The sequence below is a fragment of the Helicoverpa zea genome, chromosome 10 (assembly GCF_022581195.2).
Source record: "Helicoverpa zea isolate HzStark_Cry1AcR chromosome 10, ilHelZeax1.1, whole genome shotgun sequence".
NCBI lineage: Eukaryota > Metazoa > Arthropoda > Insecta > Lepidoptera > Noctuidae > Helicoverpa > Helicoverpa zea.
This window is the reverse complement of record NC_061461.1, coordinates 2,195,783-2,221,699: the sequence shown is the minus strand read 5'-3', so window position 1 is coordinate 2,221,699 and position 25,917 is coordinate 2,195,783. Positions and strand designations below refer to the sequence as shown.

The 25,917-nt window shown below is 36.4% G+C and overlaps 1 protein-coding gene across 3 annotated transcripts in view; it reads right to left on the bottom strand.

Moving 5' to 3' along the window:
• Positions 1–23,522, bottom strand: part of LOC124633658 (axoneme-associated protein mst101(2)) — a 111,870-nt gene extending 88,348 nt beyond the window's left edge. For 2 of the 3 annotated variants that reach the window (XM_047168958.1, XM_047168959.1), the window contains exons 1-4: positions 23,241–23,519; positions 8,825–9,366; positions 6,052–6,165; positions 4,199–4,285 (exon numbers count right to left, since the gene is read on the bottom strand). In XM_047168958.1, coding sequence (XP_047024914.1) covers positions 4,199–4,285; positions 6,052–6,165; positions 8,825–9,214 — 591 coding nt within the window. In that variant the 5' untranslated portion in view covers positions 9,215–9,366; positions 23,241–23,519. Of the gene's footprint in view, positions 1–4,198; positions 4,286–6,051; positions 6,166–8,824; positions 9,367–23,240 lie in introns of all 3 variants that reach the window. The other variant, XM_047168960.1, reaches the window with a different exon arrangement.
• Between the last annotated feature and the right edge of the window lie 2,395 nt (positions 23,523–25,917).

Sequence of the window (25,917 nt, the reverse complement as noted above, 5' to 3'; positions counted from 1 at the left end):
TTGGTTACCCTACTGGTTCAACCCTTTATTAATTCATTCCTTGCTTTTGTTTCACGTAGTCGCAAAGAGTGGCGGGTTTGCGGGAATTCCAAACACGTAACGATTTGCAGGAGAAAATCTGTGGCAACATGATAAAGCACTTTTATCGCACTAATTTACAGAATTATAAGAATAGAATACAGGTAGATAAAATACTAACATTTAATTTATAGTTCAAGCAAAATAATTTACTTTGTTTGATTGTAAACACATGCTTTTCAGTCGCTACCAGAGGGGACCCAGAAAAACATTTATATTCTCCTGCATTACGACACTATCAAACAGTACGGTTCAAATGAGTTAGTAGTAAAAATGGCATTTATTTTAATTTCAACACTTTAATGCCTCTATTATTCTTAAAAATAATTCACCGACAGCTTATCCGAACGAACGTGCCTTACTTTTAATTACCTTTTCACTACCCAAAAACATCAAAATATACTAAGCATAAAGCACCCTGGTGCCTAAAGTGACTCCGGAAAAACCCCGTAACACAAGTTAAAACATAATTTTAAAATCATACGCTCGACATCAAAAACACCACAAATTTTGAAAACACCAAAACCGTCTCCATTTAACGGTACTTAAAAAAAAACGTTAATAATAACATAATCGTAAAACGATACGCAATATAGATAACCGAAGTAATGGTGTAACAGGCCCTCTTCGCGTTAACTTTAACTGTAACGTTTTTACGCGAAACGCACGCGACAATGCTATGATTTAACTGTAACAAAAGTACTGGTAGAATTTAAGTAGTGGGTTCCGTACGGGTTTTGGGCTACATTGTTTTGTAGTTTCTTTATGAAAATTGCGAAAAGGTGTCTGTAAAACCTATCACTTATAAAGGCTCTCAGCTGCATCAGGTTAGACTGGAAGCCTTACCAGAGTAGGGAAATGGGTAGGCAGATGAGATGAATGCAAAATACGTACATACTTATAGACAATCTAACATTCTGGCCAGACTTAGTTTTTTCAGAAGTTTCAATAAAAACATTGAAGCAGATCCATGGGGCTACGAAAAATATTACAGGATTTTAACAAAAATTGATTACAAGCACAAAAACCTATCAATAATGAATATCAATCAGTATCTAAAAGAGAACCTACAATAACCAATAACAGACTCGTATCTTTAACTTTGTATACTACTACTTCAACGGAAATAAAAAAAGCGCGTATCTAAACTACAAATCGAGGAGTTAAACTTTACGAACGCGACTCACTGCTAATACCGTTTGCGTGGTGTAGATTACTGAGAAATATAATCTGTACACAATCTGTTTTACTTATGTTTCTAGCAATTTTATTTAACAAAGTATTTAACAATAATTCAGGAATGTTTGTAAATGTTTTGTCTAACATTTTCTTGTACATAAACATTGCATAATTTTTCTCGATGCTGCATGCTAGCCCTGGCTTTCCTTCTCACGGCAAAGATTTTAATGAGTTCCTCGGTCATTAAGTGACTGACTTTTCTAGATGCGTTACATTTAGCAATAAACTTAGCCCCTACTACATTGGATTGTAAGCTACGTTTACCATTTAATGTAAATTTAAACATGCCAATTCAGAACATAATGTCGATTTGCCGATAGCATAAGTAGGAACAACAGATACTTGAGACTAAAGTTAGGAAACCGTATTATTGAAAATTCTATACCCACAAATCGTTACAACACAAAACCTACATCATCTGCATAAATAAATCCTTTCACAACCGTATCTGACAAAGATCGCAATGACAATCCGTATTTACAACCAGCCGCTGCAATAGATCGGCAGAGTCGAACAAACTTGCAAAACAATAAGCAAGACAAACAATAAATCTTAGCAATTTCAACAGTTCAATAATTCAGAATGGTGACTACGAATGCAGAAACTTGCTTAGAAAGGCTATCTAAACAGCCAATCTGCCATCTTACTTAGTTCTTCGAAAAAACACAGCTTATGTTATTGTACTCGTAAACTCTTGAAACGATAAGATTTACGTCGACACAGTAGAGAACCGTGAGAAAAGTGAGGTGATATGACCTCAACAAGTTTAAGGATAACTTGATACATCGAAAGAGGAAAATAATAAAGAGTTGTGTTTATGCTCACGACATTTTGAAAGTATATTATTCTTCGGAATTGTTGAAAATCAGGCCAGAGGCGTGCCAAAGACCAAATCGCAACTCAAAGATTTTGATGCAGCAGAAATGAAAAGGAAAGCAAGACTCGAAGCTACCAGAATATAAAAGATAGTACAGCCTTCCATTAAAACTAGAGTAGTAACTAGTATGAATATTCTTACAACTTCGTTTCTCATTCCATCTTCCATAATGAAAATAGAGATGTTTCTATACTTTACGGTACTTTAATAATACAACCTTACAGTATTAAAGAACCTTTCAAAAAGTACCTGTAAAATTCCAGCTAAACGAATTACCCTACATAACCATATACATATGGGTAATAAAGTAAAAAAATCGGAAATATCATACATTCCCGACATGAGTTACGTAGCGAGCGGGCACTCCCGAGGTAGCTCGGTTATCGTGCGCCCCGAGGCACTCTCTCACGCTCGGGGGTGCTCGAGAGGTACATTTACTTTTAGAATGTTTTAATAACAAATGGTCTAAATTATGTGGTTATTTAAAACTTCATGTATCAGTTCGAATTGTTTTAAAACCTGCGAATTCAAAGGGACTTCAACAAGGAACAAAATTAATTGCAATTTAAATAAATATATATTTTTCAATCCAAGTGTTAAAAGATTAAAGATTTCATTTCATTTAAAAAATAATTAATTTAACGTTAAGATTATTTTACCGTCCCTCACAACTTCTAATAAAAGTGTGTACTTAATAAAAACCTGTTTGAGATAATCTTATAGGACATCATTGACTAAAACATAGACTCAAGCATACGTATCTACCTTAGGACCATCTTTACTTTATGTCAGGATTCCGCATTATGCATAAACAGCCGTCCCGATTCTCAATATTACAACCCATTGGCTTCGTCTCACTAATGTCATATAATGGTTATTATTACTGCCACCTAAAGGAAAGTCTGATGTCTTAATATGAGCATTTTAGAGCTGACTTGCCCGAGGCTACTTGCATCGGCTCGATAATTCCCACGGGAATACCTTTGGTATTGGGACTATAAAAAGGCAGCTTAATTGAGGGGTAAATTAAGAAACTAGTTGCTTCCTGTATCATTTCAGCGAGAATTATAAAATAGGTCTACTTGTCAGCAAATTATAATCATCGACCAACGTCAAATACATTTAAAGAGGGCCTTATATATTATATATAAGTTTATTTTATTTTATTTTCAATTAATGTAAATATATTGTGAATATATATATATATTTAAAGAGGGCCATGTTGTCTATATTCGTCGAAAATTATACCATTTAAAAAAGGAAGTACAAATATGTACTTAGTTGGCATTATGTACCTAGTTTCTGCCGATCTACCACGCCTGCCTGAGTCTTCTCGACATTATTTAGGTCAAAGCTATTTATCATCCATTATCGATGAAACAAACACTTTAGCTTAAACCCTCTTCAAACAATTACTTAGTGGGTTTTGATATTCTTAGATTTTTTGGTGGATTATGTGCTAATATAATCCTAATTTCTAGTCCTCCCCATCATGGATATAGCATGCTAAACTATACTCCTCAAATCACATTATTTTCTCTAATAATTTAAAAGCCTTAGTTCGCGTGTACTGCCATGTACCTATGTGCCTCCATATCATATGAATATGCAGCGTCATTAAGTTTCAAGTTCAGTAGTATTCCGAGAAAAACCAGCCGGCTCGTTAGTGGGAATCGTAAAATGTTCACAAGACAAGAATAACAATTATACCGCTTATATGCACTAACTCTTTAATAGCATCTACATTTAGTCCAGTCTTTTAAGCAGCCATTAGTTAGATATATGGGATACCTTTTAAATTCATCCTTAATCAATTATGTGATCTGCTTTGTTGACAATCAAAATAAATCCCTTTGATGTTATTTCATTACGTCTAAAGATACACTGATGATAGAGATATTGCTTGATGCTTATAAGTTTTGTAGTAAGTCGTTTTGTGTCCTTTCATTGTCTTAATTGTACTCGTTTCGTTAATTAAGCGCCTAATGAAATATCAGGACCTACCTGATCATTTTGTTGAATGACTGCCGTCCGCGCTGCCTCTCGCTTCAGTTGTAGTATCACCCTCTCTTTCGATTTAATTTCCTCCAGCTGTAAACAATAAACAAAATCAATACAAACACACACAAACACACAGCCTTAAAATTACCGATTTAAAACCGATCTCTAACGTTACAAATGTGTTATTATTAAGCGCCTACCGTCGATGAAATAGCACGATGTGCACGAACTGCGTTGCTATTACATTACGTCAAGGAGTAGTTGCTTGCTATTCTAACCTAACATTTTAGTTATTAATTAGATTATGAGCGTATTTGCCTAATTAAATTAGGTCATTTAAGAAACAAGGTCGTTTGATATATAATGTTACAATATCGTTCACACATTGGTATATACATACTGTTACATATCTGTGTACATATCGTTCACACATATTGGTACATTTACTCCGAATTTCTGTAATATATAATATAAAGTAGGTACCCATATCACATAATGAATTCATAAGGGGAAAATAGGCCGAATTAATTCAGTATAATAATACCCTAGAATTGACACAAACCACACCTACAAAACTAGAACTCATCTTTCTAGTCCACATCGTAAAATATGTTTTATGTGGGGGTCTTAAAGTTCAAAATTATTTGTGGTTTTGTGACTGTAAATGTTAGTTTAAAATAATCTTAGTTCTACTGTTCTTATAAAGGGTTATTTGATCCGCAACGCATCGGTCGGGTTTCATGCACAGAGTCTATTGTTGTTTTAGCATTATTGTTATGTTAAAATTGAGGATAGGACACCAAAGTGTTATAATATTGTATATGTGTATTTCGTATTTATAATAGCTACCCCGATCTCGCCCGCATCCCCAGAACCAGGGAACAAAAATAACCTTCCGGAATAATTTGGTCCATCTAACACTGTAAACTTTCTCCAAAATGTAATTTGGTCTATCTAACACAGATTTTTTTTTTAAATCGGATTAGTTTTACACTCAATCTTGCAAAGAGAAAAAAACTTCTTTGCAGTATGAAAACCACCTTTTTTAAACCAAAATTTTAGAAAGTCCTGGTAATTCAAACATTATGCATACGACTTTGTAACTATGAAGTAAAGTTTCACTGTATAAATTGTTTACTAAGGTATAATAAATATTCAAAGTGTACGCTCCAATAAAAGTAATGACAGCTATTGCTAAGTATACCATTAAACGAATGCAATCAACAGTAATGTATTACCATACTCGATGACCAACAGGATAAAATATGTATCGATTGTGTAAATCGATATCTACGTGCAATATTCGATTAATACCTACCTAATTTGCCTATTGCCTTTGCGTACATAATTTAATTTCATCAAGGTGTATACGTTTTGAAAGGGTTCTACGATTATTGATTGAATATTACATGGGAATATAGAGGTAATGAGGAATTGAGGGTTGTAATATTCAAATTACTACTTCTACTACCTAATTACCTTGCCTCTACTGCTTACTAACACACAAAAGTCTGGTAAAACATAAAGAACATAGCACCAGCATTTTATGCCTTCCCGGTTATCTTCTTGAAATAAAAATTCCAGCCATTTTATCGCAATGTGTTTATAACTGTGCATCAGGTTATGAACTATCCTTTTTATACTTTCCCATATTTCACATACCTGTTCTTTTGCTTGCTTTAGATAGGAATGCATCAGTACTTGCATATTGGTTATGGGGTTAAGTCAATTCCATCTATAGCAATCAAATCAACTGATAGAATATTTGGATCGAACGTAAATCTAATTCATAATTCATTCTAAGTCATACAATGCAATTATTCATTTAGTAAGTAATTATAGGTAGGCATACTGACCAGTTTATGGCACTGTGCGCGTGCGTCTCTCCGCGCGGCCTGTTCGAGCGCGCTGTGCTTGGCCGCTTGCGCGCGCAGCTCGGCCGCGCGAGCGCACTCCGCCGCCTGCGCGACCTGACGATTAGAAAATACATGATTAATTAAATTGTACAAAATAAGTAAAAAAATCGGAACAATTTCCTTGAAACACAAAACAATAAAATATGCCTAAACAATCCTTCGAGGATCAATGATAAAATGAACAGAGAGAAAAAAATAGAAAGATAGACAGTGTAAAAAAATATTCCAAACATGCATCAAAGTGGTTACATCACTCAATTAGATAAGAGATCAGAATCAGCTCGTCTATTGCAGTATGACGTATGCCTTAATGAGGCGATGCAAACAACGGGACTTACCTACATACCCCTGCAAAAATATGAAAACTCTACGTCGAAGTAAAATGGGTCGTAGAACTAATAACTTCTGGTTATCAGTACGATCAACGGCTTTCTAAAGATGAAGTCACCGAACTAATTAAAATTTTACTATCTATTTTCTTACCCTAGCCTTACTTACTTCAGTACATGTCATAACTGTACACGGCTAATGAGCAGACATCGTTAGCAACCCCAGCAGTACGGAATAACTACACAATATTAAACGACAATATTTTCCAAGCCAGTAATTGACATGCTTCTATTAAACACACAATAGATGATGGCACAACCGATAATGATTTAAAACCCCACGATTATGTGGAAATGACCTTAAACTTTGCAGTTCGCGCCCAGACACCCTGCAGAACGAACCATCAAAATGTTGGTAATATTCGTGATACTTTTAACGTGCCGTCCATCTCTGTGCTTTAATGAATCTAGCATCCTTTTTCAAGAAGTGAAGGAATATCACCGAGACGCGTGGTTGAAAGCTGAATACGCTTACGAAGTGGTGAACATCATGTACAACTCCTTCCGCCAGTGGTACTTCACGGTAACATTTTGTGAGTTCACTTACTTTGAAAACAGAATCCTAAAGTACACAGAACAATATGGCTACGGATACAACGTCATGCTTCTAAGTGGCTGTCCGTACTCTAACAACAGTTTTGTGAAACCACGGCACAATAGGCACGGGGAGACAGCCTACTTGGTTACATCAAACGACCTGTCTCTCGATGTCAGTGAAACCGTTATCGCTGCCTTAAAGAGAACCGGCATTTTCAAACCAAGGAGTGCTGTCATTTTTGTCATTAAGAATGTCCTTGAATTAGATAATTACTTCTACCACGCACTAAGCAATCATTTCCAAATGCTATGGAGCAGTAGCGTTACCAATTCGGTATTGATATTGAAAACAGATCGATTGAGGATGTACTCTTACAATCCCTTCTTTCAAGAAATCAAAGACATTACAAATGTAAGGGATGTAAGTAAGTTGCTCTCTAAGCAATATAACAATCTCTACGGATATGGTCTACGATTAAGCGTCTTCAGAAAAGTCTATGTATCCGATAGAACTGGACCAGTTCGCTGTGACTCTTATCTTGCCCAAACTGTTATGAAATTCTTAAATGCATCTTGTTATCCCTTGCCTCCGAGAGATGGGAGTACTGTTGGTGATCTGTTGGAGAACGGAACTGCAACAGGGGTTACCTCTGATCTAATCGATGGCTATACTGACCTAGAATTGAATTCACGAATTCTCAAAAATACCTACTACGGATATATTGATACCACGTATCCTTTGGACCAAGATGAGTTATGTTTCCTAGTCAAGAAATCAGATACCCAATCGACATTCAAAACGACGATAAACCTGATATCTATGGAGATGCTCCTATTGTTTTTCTTTACCTTCACTGTCTTTATTACTATAACGATATTAGTAAGAAAAGCAGAAAATAATCTACTGAACCTAAATGACGAACGAAGAGCTGAAGATACATTGATAGATCTCATAAAGTGTTTCATAAGACAAACGATGGATTTCGATTTCATGGGTCCAGTATTTAGGAGCTTGGTACTGCTGATTATCATCTATTCCTTGATCATCGACTGTGCCATTGATGTAAGCAACCTCTATATTTATTTCTACTCTACTTATTATATTTGTTAATTATATGATCAATTAATCTGCTTGTTTTTTTTTCAAGGGCATCATAACTTCGGCGATAACCTATCCGCGTTACAAGCCAGACATTGAGACATTGGCTCAACTAGGAGCGTCTAATTTAACATTTGGTATTCACAATCGTGATTTAAAGATCTTCAACAGCAGCCTTTCAACAGATTACTATGAATTGATAAAAAACCGTATAGTACCATTCAGTGATAAAAAAATTAAAGAGGTGCTGGAGAAAAGAGAGTACCAGTATGCTACTTTATTGAGAAAATCTGATTCACAATACGTGAGCAGAAAAGTATCAAATATGCGAAAAGGAAAACCTCTATTTTACACCGTTCCTGATTGTCCCCTTCCCTGTTTTATCGTATATGGACTACGATATGGAAGTCCTTATCTCAACCGACTAAACTACATAATACACCATCTGTTTCAAGCAGGTATTTTACAGTATTGGAGCAAAACCGAAGAATTTAACGCCGATCGCAGTCGACTCGGAGCAATAGAGAATAAAGACAGAAAGCCTTTAAATATCAAAAATCTTCAGGAAATGTTCTACATGTTGGCTATCGGGGAACTAATCAGCACCTTAGTATTTATCTTTGAAATATTGTATCACAAGTATCATAAGAAACAATAAAGAATGGTTTGCTTGATTGATATCGCTTACCTTGAGTTTTTCTTGAAGACCCTTATTTGCTGACTTTAAAGACTGAATTTCTATCGTTAATTTCTTTATTTCTATTAATTTGTTTTCATTTGAATTTCCATCTGATGTCTTATCTTGTTTGGGGGATCTTAACTGTTTTTCTAGGAATTCTTCTTTCCTTCTGTGTTCAGTCTTTAAGTTTCTGAGTGTGCTCTCATTGCGGGCCTTAAGTGCTCGGACCTCGCTCCGCTCGATGTCGAGCGACTTCTTCAAGGTCGTGTTCTCAAGCCTTAACCTTTCGACGAGGCCTTTCATCTTGTTCAAGAATGCTTCGTCGACGGTACGCTTGTGTTCCTCAGCTGCTACGGCGGATATCTGACTGCTGGTGGTCGATGTGTCGGTGGACGCCATATTTTCGGCGTCCCCGGCTTCGTTATCACAATTCGGGACTACGTCTCGATCGTCCGCGGTCTTTGCCTCGTACTACTAGAGTACGGTTGTCTTGTTATCGTAATTCGTATCGATTCGTGCGGTTTCTCGATGTCGGGGTCGTGTTGCGAATTCTGGAATGCAAAACGTGTAAATTGAATATGCGTAGTTGGAGCGGTGCCAAGTTAAAGTTATTATTGAAAACTTTATGTTACGTTATTTTAACTAGGGGCTGTAATTAATGTTGTTTAGGTGTAGTGCGTGCGTCGTCCGGGTCTGGAGATCTGCTAATTGTCTGCGAGAATTAACGAAGACAAGTGAGCCGTAAATCGAATACATTTGCTCTTGTTTCCATAATATCATGAAATGGATTAGCTTGTGCAAGAGTGTACGCTGCGTAAAGTAGGGCAGTGCGTGAACAACTATGTGGGACGTTGGCCAGCTAGGAATTAAACAGTAGTCTTTTAATCTTCGCCATGTTCTCATTAAACGTTTGCGTGTCCGGTAATCTCAGTGTAAACAATGAAACTTTGCCTTTGTGTAGTGCACAATTAGTTAGATTGAGTTTGTTTAGGGTTTAAACAAAGTTACGAATTTGTAATTAGAGCATGCTATAATGTGCCTTGGTAAATGTAAGAGAAGACGATATTCTGCGGTTATTTTAGTTTAATTAAAGCATACACGCGAAATGGTATAGGAGGTAAAAATAATTAAATGTCATAAAGGCAGACAATATTACTGAACTTCAGGTGTCTCAATCGTCAATGAAGATTAAAACACCTACGCATTCTAAACCTAAGTCCACACTTGCCACATTTCATATTCCAAAAATAATGAAGTGGTGAATAAATTAGGCCAATTTTATTAAAGAAGTTTAACATCAAAGGAAACTTGAGTAACAGTTGGGCAGTTACTACTTAATTTAAAGCCAACCATGGTAGATATAAAAATCCCTAATTTAAAATATTAAATTATGCGAAAAGATATAATATTCTTCCCACCTATTTAACACAGACACGCGTGCTAACTGCTAAACAGAAATAGTAAGGCAATTTAAAGTAGGCCAGTCTGTCAGTCGACACTATGGCACAATTAGTTAATGGGTGAACAACACGAACCAATACAGGTACTGGGATAGTCGGAAACGTTGACACCATCATTATAAATAGGCCTACTGCCCTTGAAGAGTATCGGGGCCACGAAACGCTCCAAATAGGTGACATCAACGTCATTATGACTGACAGATGGGAATGCATCGGATGTAAACTGTCTATGAGACCATCGGAAGTGGTGTGCTTGACGGTGAAAAGAGATTTTAAGAGGAAGAAAAGTTATTGGTATGGTAATGAAACGGTTGAAAGCAGAAAAAAAATATAGATTACTCTTTAGACCTACAATTAAAAGTATATTTCAGTATGATTTCAAAAGACGGAGACATTTCAATTAATAGCACTAATTTTTAACCTAACTATCTAGTATACTGAGGAGGTGAAATACAACTTAATTGAATGCATAGAAAAGTAAATACTATTAATGATAGTCCAGGTAAAGCGTACTAAGTATCCACCTTACGACACGGACGGGAAGTGAGAGGTCGTTCCTACAACCGCAAAGATGGCAGCAGTGTGATCCAGTTTACGCAACACGCAACACTTAACTGTTGACATGTTGTGCATGGAGCTATAGATGGTGAACGATGTAATTGGCATGTTATAAATGATTTTTAAGTCGATGACGAAATAGAGAAGAAAATATGTAGACTGACCATTAGAAAGCTTTGTCACAAAAAGTATTTTGACGAACGTCATCTTTAGATTTTTTGTGTCTTAGATAGATACTCAAGAGCAGTTTTTCACTATAACGTCATCATCAACCAATTAAATTTCAATGCCACTACCAACGTATGCCACTGTTTCAAAACAAAACTATAATTTTGATGGGCAAACCATAGCACTGTAAACACAAAATACACAGACTGCACCGTAGTAGGAACGATTTTACTACCGCTATCCAGCCATTGAACTTCCGTCGCTAACCAAGCATGTGTTCAAAACAAAAACTAAAGCACTGTATATAAATACAATCTAGACTAATATCTATTACTAGTCGAGTCAACAAACTCTGCAATCACTATGCAATATATTCAGAGCGAAGCATGATGGCGCGGACGCATAACCGCGCGAATTAGGACCAATTTAATAAGGAAACGCGCTCAAAGGACGCCTGCAATTGTTACAATTACCAGAGCAAATTGAACTCGATGACCCAGTCTTTTGATGTACGGCTAGATTCGCACGTTCACGGTGCTTGGGTACGAATTAATGGTAGAAATCGTGCTTATAATTGTGTCTGTAATAACGTTCAGCTGTTTCACAGATAGAAGTGAGACGTCAGATATTCATTTAGATAGGAGAATGTTATGTGATGGAGTTTGCTGATTTTTAAAAATTATGAAATTCTTTCTTTGTGAGCATTAATTTTTGGATAGAACTCTACCTGCCTTATGTTTGTTGGAAATAAATTTAAACTTGGGAAGATAGACAGAGATACTTTTATCAACTATCCAACCCCTTTGTATTTTGCTTCATCCACGAGAAATGGTTAGTAGTTTGAGTCAAATATGAAGTTCCTGAAAATAACAGTTAACGCATCAAATGCCTAGTGCCTAGTGACCCAAATCCCAAATTCCCAGAGGCATCGGAAATTGATTACATCAGTATTAATAAGATGTGTTGTGTTCATCTCTCTGAAAATATCGCGAACACTCATTCCTTCGTGAATCAGATCGGTACTGAGCTCTCGGCATAGGAATGAAGAATGTTTCTTCTCTTTCTTTACTAGTTGAGCACACATCACATATTATATCACAAATCAATTATTTGCTCTTTGCTCTGTGTCTCATTCATTGGTAATTTTTTACCTTATTCACTATAATATTTACATCATAACTCAAGGCTTAGAAAATTCTCTGTCATCTTTTAGTTTAATCTTTGTAAATATTAGAATTTGAAACCAGAATTGAGGCCATTTGCACGCATACTGACGCTGACACCTAACCTGATTTGTTAACTGGAGTATCTAGACTAGAAGCCAATTTGAGAAGAACTTCTTAAATGACGTGGACCAGATTTGTATTGAATGATTTATGAGAGAAGGCAAGTGAAGGAAGTCAGGGAACGTAAGAGGATAGTGATAGTAAATCTCAAAACATTTGGAACAGTTTCTTGAAAATGTTTTAGTCTTAGGGTGATTTCAGATACAGAGCTGCTCACAGAGCTACATTTTATACCGTAGCTTTATTTTTGATAATTCAACATTGATTTAATCTAGTTCAAGTCAGCCGCAAAGAAGATATTTTTCATTCATTGTTCGAACAAGAACAAGGAAGTCAGTGCCTAGTCAATTCTCCAATTAGACGACCGGAGGTTAAGCCATCAGTGGAATAAGATAAGTGAAGTCAATCAATTGAATCCAAACAATTACCTGGAAGAAGAATACCTATTAGCTCTACACAATTGGTTTACCCAAAGAATCTTCGACGATTTGAAGACAAAATGAAGCAATTGACGAGTTATGGCTATGATGAAGATATTATTCCATTTAATCCATACCTCGAGGGACCTTATGTTACCTACATCTTAACATACATCTTAAGAATATTAGCAAAACAGTGTATGACCACTTAGTTGTTCCATCGAATGACAAAGCAGGAGGAAGTAGTAAAGTAACGCATGAAATATATGGTGCTTTGTCTGTGCCTAGTCGGACGTAACCGATCCAATCAAGTCTGCAGACAGAACTTTCATATTGTAAATCGTAAAACTACATATGTTGCTTTAGAGGGGTCAGTTACTTAGTGACTTTGCTGTATTTGTTCGTTTAAGTCAGTTATTGATGGGCTCTTGTTCCGCATTTCATTCTCAATAAAACAATAAGGAGATAGGGAAGAACAGCCTATTCTTTCGACGTCATTCGACATCCAGAAATGGCTGATTTGCAGCAGTTTCCTATTGTTTTTGTTGTTAATATGGTAAAATGTATTATTTTCTAACTCACACACTCTTCGTCAGATGTGGGATGTTACACACCCGTGTGGTTTCATATTTATACGTAGTTGAACTACTATGTGCAAAGGCACTGAACATCACAGTTTTGTTCGGGCCAGTGTTAGGTGTGTGGACTAGACCACAATGATGATTATGCAATATTACAAAAAAAAATTGAAAACCTACACTTTCCAGTACATATACTCGAAAAATTATTCTCGATTGATACAAAAAGAAAGGGTTTACGCATCGTCAATGGAAACTATGACAAACAAAGTCTGGTTACAAGTTGGGGTGAATTTTAATAGCGTTACTTAAGTAGCATCTACCTACAATAATACCTACAACTGTCTCAGCATCGAAATATGTTGCGCTTAAGCTCTTGGTACCTACTGTTACTCGATAGTCAAACTTTATGTTCCGACCCTATTGTGTGATGTTATTAGATTCAGAATGGACGAAACCGTACAATATATCCTAACAATTGCTACTATACTCAAATAACAAGACATTCTAATTTCTAGTACCGTACGAATAGTAATAAGAATCTGAAATAATGACACATCAGTGAAAGTGACTATCATTAGCACATTATTACTGACCAAGAAATAATTCTCATCCGCCAATATACGGAAGCTTCATTACATGTTTTTCTACGTATAACAACTTTGGCTTTCGTCCCTTCTTCTGTTGCCTAGCAACCGGTAAAGCAAACATAAATATTTAGGTTTTTTTTCTTGAAGCCAATCTTGAACGGTCATTGGTCTTTTCAAGTATGCATCGACTGATTCTAAAGAGATTTGTAACGGTTTCATTCAGATGTATCTGAATATGTATACGGTAGCTTGAATTGTAAATGTGTACCTAATTAAAGAGTCTCTTATATTTCTTTAAGAATTTGCAGTCCGTGCTAGACTAACGAATTGTATTAAAACACACTGTAATCTCAACCTAATTTATGTAAAAAACAAAAAGGTACTTTTATTTTCTTTTTTTTACTTGTCAAGACATCACGTTTCCGGCAATAAAGGCACATGTTCTTTCAATACCCTAAAGCCGGTATTATCCCCACATAAATCCTTGTCAGCAGTTGCCAAAATAATCGGCCCAAATTAATTCTGAAGCACTACATCGCTACATCGTCCTTGAAAGCTCTCCGCGTCAGTCTAAATACTTTATGGCGACGAGCCAACATTTCACATCTGACATTCAGGAAAACTGGACACCAAATCGCGTTGTACGTCAATGATGCAAGGGCATCGTTAACAGAAACTAAACAAAACATGACCAATCTATCTTGATGTTCCTTAGCTACTACTCGCAAAGACTTGATATCAATAATTGGTACATTTAAACCCAGTTCCCCTTTTCATCGTCGATCAAGCTAAACTGGTTACCATGTGTACAGAAGATTTGGTTTGGTAAGATTTACGATGAAACTGTCAGCGTCTTACTATGTTTTTGAGATGTAACACGTGCACCTTTGAAACAAACACTTTATACTTTCTTCAGAGCTGAGCAAGACTGTTGATCTCTCTTTTTACGCTAGTGGACGTAAACAGAACGCCTTTGCAATTCAAGTGTTAACACTCGCCGTAATGTCTTAACGCACATACAAGTATGGGTGACCAGTTAATTTAGCTGGCATATGTTATTTTGTATCTGTGAAACTGGTCTGTAGTGTTACTTACTTGTACGTTAGTTGGAACTTTTTAAATATAGATCCGGATGTTTGTATTTGTACATCCGTAACTAGCATTGCAGCATTTGGGTTGTGTGATTGGAGTGATGCGATGGAGTAATGAATTTAACTAAAAAAATACATACATGTAAACATGAGAGCTCTGTGTGTAAAGGAAAATAGACATTACGTCTTAAAGATCATTTAAAAAAATAATATAAACAGTTTCACAAAAGTGAAGATGACATTTTACACTATTTTTGCGACGATACAATATACGGTACGTCTTTTAGAAACTGAACTGGACATACAACCTACACTATTTTTTTTCTGCATATTAGCGTTATGACAGTTATACAGTTATTCAAATCCTATCAATGAAACTAGCACAAATCTATGACCACCTAATACATAGTACGTAGTAGTATGTAGGAGGATCATAAGAGGTAGCCTACGCAACCTACTTTTAAACATGCTTGTCATTTACTTAGGTACGTGCGATTTGCAAGGCCTCTTGGGAAATGTACGTAGGTACGCAGTCACTAAAGAACACACACACAGTTATTGTATGTAGCCAGTGCACGGAGGAGAAAAGACTAGTCTTTTCTCCTTCGTGAGCCAGTGTTATTTATTAAAACATCTTCTTTTGTTTCAGTCTTGCCCTGAGAGAGTTTTCTGTCTGAATGTCTCTAGAGAAAAGTCACTCCAAATTATTTGAGCTGTCTCGACACCAGAAGTCGTAAAAATATCATTTATATTTTTTTTATATGCATTTTAAGTTTTGATGTAAGTATATATAAGTACGGTATTAAAAAACTTGCAAGATAATTTTATACGCATTTGAATGTCACTAACTGTAAACTTTTATAAACATACCTAACTGTAAGATTTGATAAGTAAAAAAACTTCTTGAATTAAAATATTTTATTCACTTAATTTAATCAAAGTGTGTCAAATAAGTGGAACATAAAACATATGTGATGAATATGTTTAGTTAATTTATTTTATATCTCTGTTTTTTAACGTCTCAAAAGTTTCACATTGCACTATAATTTATTGCTTAGGAATTTATCGAGATTTTAATTGTACATTAGTTAGCATTTTTAACATATGCAGTGCAAAAGTAGTGTACATAGATGAATGTTTCATGCTTAATTTATAGCACACGACTAATACAGTAATGAATCAGGCTGCTAAAACAGCTAGCTAGTATAACAAATATTTGTACTATAACCTTCTTGGTGAAGCCTAGGATTTACAATTCGGTTTGATGCCGCCAAAATACTGGCATGACGATTTTTACAATTCGAATTTTAAAATAAGCTTTCATTTATTTTTAATTTAAATAAAAACATTCGGTTATTCTACGTTTAAATTATGTATTTCCTAAGTCTAGACAACATTTAACTGGTAATGATAAAAATCTGAACACGATTTTCAAATAAACGCCTGTATGAGATGCAAAGAGTTTGCCACAGCGATAAGAGACCGGTCTTTTTATTATTAGGATCATTTATATAAGAAGAAGCTTAGCTTAGAAGCGGGAGGTTTTTACCATGTTTTTAAAGCTTACTTTATAAGCCATTGACCCTTTGCTAATGGTTGAATCCGGACTGCAAAGAGTTCCGGGCAGGTTGAATCAGGTGCCCGGCGCACCTCTAGAACTGGTCCGGCACTTGACTAGCACCGATACTGGATCTAGTTTAAACGCTTTTAGTTATTTAGGAAGTACTCTATTTCCTGGCGTATAAACTGATCTGGGAAGCAGTGAAACCGGAATAGTTATAAACACTATAAGGAGATCATTCAAGACTCGAACATTTTGTACCCAAAAATGAAAGTGCCGGCCAGAAAAAAAAAATTGTAGATTCTCGTAGAGAATAATGTCCTGAAGATTTTTTACTATTACAAGAATCTTCTACAGTTAACCCCCTGGCTGCTATTTGACTTTGAAAATACAAAAAATAATTCTCTGTCTACAATGTTTTTAGCATCACATTAGGATTGTTAACGACTTACTCATTGGTCTAGTAGTCGCAGCGACTGCTATGACTGAGGTCCCGGGTTCGATTCCTGGGTCGAGCTGAAATCGCTTTCTGGATTTTATAAACTTTCACAAAGCAGCCCATAGTCTGCAAGTTTGGTGAATGATTCAGCCGTGCATAGGAAAGCACGTTATTGTCGGTCCTGCGCCTGATCTCTCTCCGGTCGTGTCAGATTGCCGTCTTATCTATGAGAGTGAAGGAATACGGAGTGCACTTGTGTCTTTGTAAATGCTTGTGCACTATAATATATTCTGCGCAGCTGGCTGATCTCCTTAAATGAGGATCGCCGTGGTCGAAATCGGCCTTGGATATATTATTATTTTAAAACAAATCTCTTTGGGTAGACGGATGTTTTTACTTTTTAGTTTTTATTGTTTTTGAAGTGTCATGAATTTTGTTTCGACTTCAAAAAATACATATATTTTTTGCACAAGCTAGTTATCCATGCGACTTTCGTTACATAGGACGGCTACTATTCAGTTTACTTGTACTCTTATTTTGCTGATATCATTATGGCGGAATTACTGTGTACACAGTGTCATGAATCTGTTGTAAATAGAAGGAGATACTCTTGGGCTTCCCGAGAGGAGCAGCACATTGAAATAGCGCAAATCGTTATTCAAGAAATATTGGAGCAGCAGGTACCTATGTACCTACTTAAGATGCCCCGTAGATTTTGTTGTAGGTTCTTTGATTCTGTTTCACAAGATTAGGTATGTTGCTCTCCTATAGTAATTATATACAGTAGTCTCGGTTTATTGTGTAGAAGTAATCCGTATTCATCGTTTCACAAGTTTATTTTACCTCTCAGGCTCAGCCGACGGACTACATTTGTCGACCTTGTTGGCAAAGGGCAGAAAGAACGTACCATCGAAATATACGAGAAGCACGTCAAGAAGATGACGCAGATGATGTTCTTCCCATGGAACCAGTTGCAAATGGAGAACCAGTTCAGATGACTTTGCCTGGTTATGTGCGAACTCCGGACACTAGGCGCACATGCGTTTTCCAATATTGCGAAAATAGTACGAGGCACCAAATACCGAATAATATTGTAATCAGGATGCTAGGTCGTTATAATCTTCTTGTATCAGAAAACAGTCGTGTTTGTAATGAACATCTGCAGGAAAACCTATGGCATTTGCTGGCAGTACAACAAAACAACATTTCGGAATTTACAGCTGCCCACATCGTACGAGCCCTGTCGCTGTTAACTGCGTATGTAACAACTGATGTTTTGAACTTCGCCCAATACCAGACAATAAGCCCAAAGGAGTTTCACACCTGGACTGGCCTTACTCACGATCAGTATACAGATTTATTAGCAAACACTCCAAGTCTCAACGATACAAGAAATAAAAACTTAATATTAGCAGCTGTACTCGTGAAACTGCGGACAGGAGATTCAAATGCAAGGCTGGCTACAATTTTCAGAACAAGCGAATCTTCTTTTGCCCGCATGCTTAAAACTGGTCGTACTGCGCTGATACAAGATTTCGTCCCGCAACACTTGGGCTTTGATCACTTAAGCAGGGAAGACGTAGCTCGGAGAAACCTCACAGTGCCAGATAATCTCTTTGGCAATCCAGATAGTCTACCTAGTGAAAGAAAGGCGATAACCATTTGTGATGGCACATATATATACATCCAGAAGAGTTCCAATTATTTTTTTCAAAGAAAATCTTACAGTAATCACAAATATAGAAACCTAGTAAAACCATTTTTATTTGTGTGTTGTGATGGACACATAATAGAAGTATCTGGACCTCATGCAGCTACCACATCAGATGCTCAAGTATTGAATAATGTGATAGACAATGAAGAAGACGCCGGCGATGGAGTCTTTCATTGGTTCTACAGACATGGTGATGTTTTTATCTTGGATCGCGGCTTCAGAGACTCTGTAGAACCTATGCGACAACATGGTTACTCAGTGCATATGCCAGAAAGCAAATATCCAAATGAAACACAACTCACCACAGACCAGGCAAACAAATCCCGCCTAATAACTATTTGCCGATGGGTAGTCGAAGTGGTGAACGGGCGTTTTAAGCGAGACTTTCGGCTTCTGCGAAACATGCATATAAACCGAACTTTATACTATATGTTTGAGTTCTTCAGAATAGCTGCCGCTTTAATAAATGCCTATCACAGGTTAATAGATGATCATGTTCACGCTCAATCATTTTTAAACATAATAAATGAAAGATTCACTCTTTCAAATATATTGGCAGATATAGTCGTAAGACATAACTATAATAGGAGGCGAGTACAGTTTCGTTTACTGTCAGCAGACGTTCCAGAATTGAATGACTTCCCGAGGCTAACGGAAGAAGACTTGGTGCTGTTTAGTCTCGGTATATACCAGACAAAACAAGCGAGGAGCTACTATGGAGAACACTTAAACCCAAATGGAGAGTTTATCATTGAAATCGGAAGCGGACTTCTCACTGAGCATGCCAGAGAGTTGGGTGAAAATATCGTCATAATAAGGGGTAGAATTCAGTCTCGCCATGTGCAAGCGAGAACATACTTTGTATATATTGGCTGGAACACACGATTAAGTGGTAGGGAAGCCATAGAACACTATTATTGTTCTTGCAATGTAGGCAAGCGAACCGTCGGTTGCTGCTCTCACACAATGTGTTTGGTGTGGTATATGAGCTTTGCAAGACATGAAGCTCATATAAGTCCACCCGCAATAGGGTTAGAAAATATTTTAATAAGGTCTTCTGAAATGTAAAAACATGTATATATTCCCCCAATCTTTTTGTTGATATATTTTTTACTACCTACCTAGTATTATTACGTTAGCATGACCTAGCGCTCAAGGCTTTCCACCTCGGTGTAGTAGGGAAGTGGTTTATCATAAAGTTCGGTCATAAAAAAAAACTTTATACGTTATTTGCCGTAACTGGAATGTACAGATTTTTTAGTAACGATAACACTTTGAACTCAAATAGCAGCCAGGGGGTTAACCGAAGAGAAGTCCTTATAATAGTAAAAAATCTCCAGGGCCTTATTTTCGCTGAGAATCTAAGATATTTTTACTGTGGCGTCAGCAAACCCCAGCGGGCCCACCATGGCCATGGCCTGCCGGGAGTGCGGGATTGTTCGAAAGAGTTACCGCGGCCTCTGTACATAAAAGGCTTTAGATGGATTATGATGGGTTTTAGTCAGTAAGAGCCTCACTTTTCCTTACGCTGCTAACCCACAGCGGGTCATTTAATGATTTCCAATCAAAGAAAAAAAAAGGAGGCATTTGGTGGGCCCCACAGATTGGGCAGGAGTCTTTTGAAGGCAGTGTCAGCCTTCTTTAGTTTGGGGCCGTAATGTGATGCTCCAAACATTGTGTGATTTTTTTGTATTTTCAAAGTCAAATAGCAGCCAGGGGGTTAACTGTAGAAGATTCTTGTAATAGTAAAAAATCTTCAGGACATTATTCTCTACGAGAATCTGCTATTTTTTTTCTCTGGCCGGCACTTTCAATTTTGGGTACGAAATGGATGATCTCCTTTTCATCTACATTAATCAGATGATGGAAAAAAGGGTATCATTTACATTTTTACGAAGAAGTGGCTAAAAAGTTTCAAATTCAATTAAGTTTTATTGTAGACAGAAACAGAAAGATGCCCCTAGAATGCGATTAAAAAGACATAAAACAATATTTTTCTTCTCTCTACTGTCTCGTTAGACAGTCTAGATTTTCTCCGTGCAAATGTAATTCCTCTTGAAGAACGTAATCTCCACAAGTGACCACGTGCGTGAACATTCGTGCGGCTTCACTTTGCTACAGACATTTGTATTATCTGTTGTTTTCTCGCTGATGTCACCGAAAAAATATTGACATGGCGACGAAGCTGTCACGATATAGTGCTAACGTGAGAATTAAGTAATATGAGTTATGGATGCATGTGACTGAAATACGAAGATTCGCATTTTGTAATAAAGTAAGTTAGTTAGTGTGACTTCTAACGAAGAATCACGCAGGGACATGAAAATTTAAGAGGGTTTGGGTTGACTTGGGGAAATGGAAGTATGAATAGTTAAATGATACCTAGACAACCTAGCCTTTGCCTGATTATTGGACTTAGCTTCCAGTTAGCTGAGTACATGGACTATCTGACCTCCTCAATCCTATCAAAGTGGGCAACCCTTGCTCGTCAGACTCTGCAAATATTCCGTTATCATGTCAAATTAAAGAACTCTGCCCTCGTGTGTATTCCAACTCCTAATTATTTAGGCCTAAGCCGGATGATGACGACGTACGACGCTGACGAATTCTCTCACCATGACTTGTGCCTAGCTGTTAGAGGTCGTACTCATTGGTACAAGCACTTAACTATTCGAGGTCCCTCTATGCATCACTGGTTACGTACTGTCATATACATACTGACATGTCTAACTGATCCAAAACCTACTTTTCTTTAGAGTTGGAAATACATATAACTGATCCAAAACTTTTCTGGAGATGGAAAAACTTCAGGTTGAACTACTGTGCGTGCAGCTAGAGGGGTGGTCAGACTTTTACTGACTCAAACCAATCTCTGTTCCTTCTGAAGTCCTTTAAGTACCAAGCATAAGTGATAAGTCTTTCGAACAGTTCCACAGATGGACTGGTCTGACCCTCCAATACCAGAATCACATAACAGGTGCAATTGTAAGCACATAACCATGACACGATCTAACGGCCTTCGCTGTGATCCAAAATGCAGTGAGCATCACCCACAGCAACCCACGGGTTTTATTCCAAGATAATCAGTAGGTCCTTATCTTCTTTGTTGTCAATATAATTACATAAGTAATTCTGTATGGCTGTTTGTTTGGCCCACGTTTGGCCATAGTTAAAAAGCAAAATTGATCATGATGAAAACACACTTTTCTGAAGATTAGGTAATATGATTTTACTTTGACGCTTTCCGAGATATATCAAAAAACTACCATTAGTAAGCAAAACGGATTGTTCCTTTTTATAAGAGAATTAACCATAAAAATAAATAAAATAAATATGTACTGTAGCTGACTGTAAGTTCTTAGTAAAATAACCATCTAAGTGAATAAAACCAATAGTTTTTGTAGCAGACTGTAAATTCTCAAAGTAACTTGTATCAGACTGATAGCTATAGAATAGATTCTGGTGTCATACAGGCTTCATAAAGAATAAAATAATCGAAATCTTTCCAATAATGGCTAGGTAGAAACACCGTCATTTCACATTCTATTATTAGACGTATTACAATAGCTCAGCCCAAAACGAGAAACATATGGTTTAGTTCAATTTCAGGGATTTCAGAGGGCTGTCACATTTCGTTTCAGTTGACATAATGTTTTGTTTTATATTTAACGACTAATAAAAACAAAAGAACTTTGAATACGCCCCTTTTTCTTGACTCTTGAAAATTATAACAATTCAAGCTTCAAGAAATGTTAATGAAATTGAAAGAAAATATTAATGAGCACCAATTTTAGCTAGCTACACTTAAAAACCATGGAAATAAAAATAAAAACAAATTGCTTAAGCAGTCGCGTAGGTACTTACATTCGTAAGCTACCTTTAATAAAATTAGGTAAAACAACCCAAGCTTTTATCAGATAAAGCCGAAAATAAAACCTATTTACGTTTTCCGATTGAACGGTAATAATATCGATTATCACCGTGAAAAGAAACACGTCACTATGTTGACATTGGGTTATTATTTAAACGGTAGGGCGACCATGTTAAAGTTTCGGGTGGGGTCGTTACCCCAGGGTGATAAATGTAATATACGTCACGCGATTTACCGATAGGCCTTTTTTACCTGTAAAATTATCGATTAAAAGTTTGAAAATTAGACGTCTACCATCGAGAATGTTGGGTCCTTTGGAAGGACCGGGAGTGTGTAGTGAAGACACGTAGGAAAAGGCTCGGGAGATGTGAACATGTAGGTATAATTAAATGTGTCAAAAATTTACTGGCGGCAGCAATACTTAACTCATCTGTGATGAATATGAGGTCTTTGCCCACACTGACATTGATCTAATCATATTAACATATCATGTTCAAATGCTGAACAGTTCTGAGAATCTGATGAAAAATTCATGAAGTATTACAAAATAATCATCACTAATCACAATTGCAGGCTGATTGATTAATGCTTTATGAATTACTGATTAAGGAATAAAAAATTATACAGGTTTTACACGATACTATGTGCTCCATACTTATTTAGTTCAAAAAGTATTAAAGTAGTACCTACCTTCTAAAAAAGAATCCACAATGTATCCTCAAAAATGCACTAAAACATTTGTCACCCCGTTAGTCTGAAACACTACAATTTAAATTGAGAACATCGAATCAACTAATCGAATCGCGTTACGTCGTTTCCCGTTCGAAATGTAAATTGGTAAAAAAAATAAAAACAAAAAAAATGGCGCGGTTTTCGAATCACGTGGTTATATTGGTACTTAGGTATAAATATAGGGGGTTTGTTTGCCGTCGCGGGAAATGACGGGCGGACCGCGCGGAGTGGACGTCGAGACTGGCGGCCGAATGTTTTCAGTGGGCGGCGCTCCGCCCCAGCCGCTCAGTGACGCTGGCGCAAGCGTCATGTAACAGTGAGACATTGTCATAATGTCCTGAAAACTTGATCATGGGGAAATATTATTATGGAAAACAAAAAGTACTACTACTACTTAAAGTACGTACCTATACTTTGCAGAGGAAGAGTTTCAAAGATGCAGCTAACTATCAAATAACTTTGCCACTTTAAAGTTGGCTTCTTTCTAGTGACCGCGTGACAGTAAAAACTTATGAAAAAACCTCTCAAAAAAAATAACGTCCGACAATGTTTTTGAAAATATATATTTTGCATTATTCTCATTATCAACCTGAAAAAAATCCTAAGGGACTGAATTGCAGCAAGTGTTACTTCGGTATTTCTGAAATCCTATGTTCCTTCAACATAAAAAACAATCCCAGTGAAACAGAATTTAGAAAAATGAAATGATCAATCGTCAATCTAAAATCAATCTAAAATCAAGTTAACCTATGACTCATAAAAATAACTTCCTAGGTGTGAATCACAATTCACCGTTAATTTATGCTCTTATTTATGTATAAAAGTGACGTTTTTTAAGCTTTTTAGTTTTAAGTTTGTCTTTAGGTCAACATTTTAATACATACTTACAATTTTATAACTGCATAGGATAGGAAACTAGTTTTGCATGAATACATCTATACTAATATTTTAAAGCTGAAGAGTTTGTTTGTTTGTTTGAACGCGCTAATCTCAGGAACTACTGGTCCGATTTGAAAATTTCTTTCAGTGTTAGATAGCCCATTTATCGAGAAAGGCTATAGGCTACTTTTTATCCCGGTACGGGAAGTAGTTCCCACGGGATGCGGGTGAAACCGCTGGCAGAAGCTAGTGCATGATAAATTTCTCAAATAGTTTGGTGTAGATCGCATGATGATGACAGCATCTTAAACCATAAGTTTCTAAACTATACTCTATCCACGGAAGCAAGAGCTAAAAGGTAAACAAAGAATGACAGTTTTTCAAGATGGCGGTATAACCCGACCGATGACAAAACGTCACATTTTTGTGTAAAATGTTCGCAGTATCTGTGATTTTGTCATCGGTCGGGTTATACCGCCATCTTGAAAAAGTGTCATTCTTTGTTTACCTTTTAGCTCTTGCTTCCGTGGATAGGGTATAGATACTTACCTCCTTGATCTATTTCAAATTCCGACTTTTCTTGTGAAAATTATGGGTGCCTTTAATTTCTATAAGAAATAAGATAAGAAAAAAAGCACTATCCGATTGAGCGAGGTCTTTCGGAAGTTATATCTACATGTACATAAAAACAAACGATGTACCAACAATTATTATTTATTTAAAATTGATTGGGTTAATAATTTGGCTACATACATTAAATGAGAACCACTTCAAGTTTGTTTCCATTACGTAGATGCGGGGATTTTGCGCTACAAAATAATAACAAACATTCACAACATTGATGTGTGTTCTAATCTCTCGTACCTTTTACCGGTTATCTCATGAACGTGATAATCAGATGCACTATTTCGCGATAACATTTTTCATTTGACGATCTTTTATAAGACCTTTCTCTGTTTTTCCACAACTAATCTATATTATTTTTTCCAACTCTACTTACCGATTTGTTAAGACACAATTTAATAAAATACAAAAACACAACAACTATCATTATAAACTTCTCCACAATCCAAAGACGTCAGTATCGCGTTAACTAGGCAAACGGTAAGTAATTATAAGTTAACCAACACATCCACACGATCATCTTAAAGCAAACTCTTAGCAAATAACATCAGCAAACAAAAACTCAATTAAACACGAATATAATCGAATAGAGAATCGATTAACTCCTGTTTCTTGCCGCGCTCACGCATACCGCCGTATATGTATTTTCATTGGTCCAACTACGACCGATGAGCGAATTCAAAAGCTATTGACCTAAAAATAACTCGGCGTCAGCCAGAGAAAGAATTGTTTACTATACCTATCTCTGTTCACGCCTGAAGTTTTGACTTAACTACACATTCTGTGTAAACTTTTAAAAGTAATAGTGATGGTGGAATTTATCGATATCAAACAAGCTTTTGCATTGTTTTTCCAAATTAAAAAACAATGCCAGTGTTTGCAAAATGCGTGCCACAATTTATTTATCACTGGCCAGTGATAGACACAGTGTGACTGTACTGAAAAGTATTTTATCAAATAAATTCTATCTCTATTGATCGTGTTTGATAGGGACAGTTTTCGCACAATCTTTTACCTAAATAACCTTGAGTTTGCTGGAAATTGTTTAGTATCACTGGCTTGTTTGCAAATAAAATATTAATGAATGTAAATAGAGTACGCGCCCTTACAAATGGCCGACTTTATTAATCAT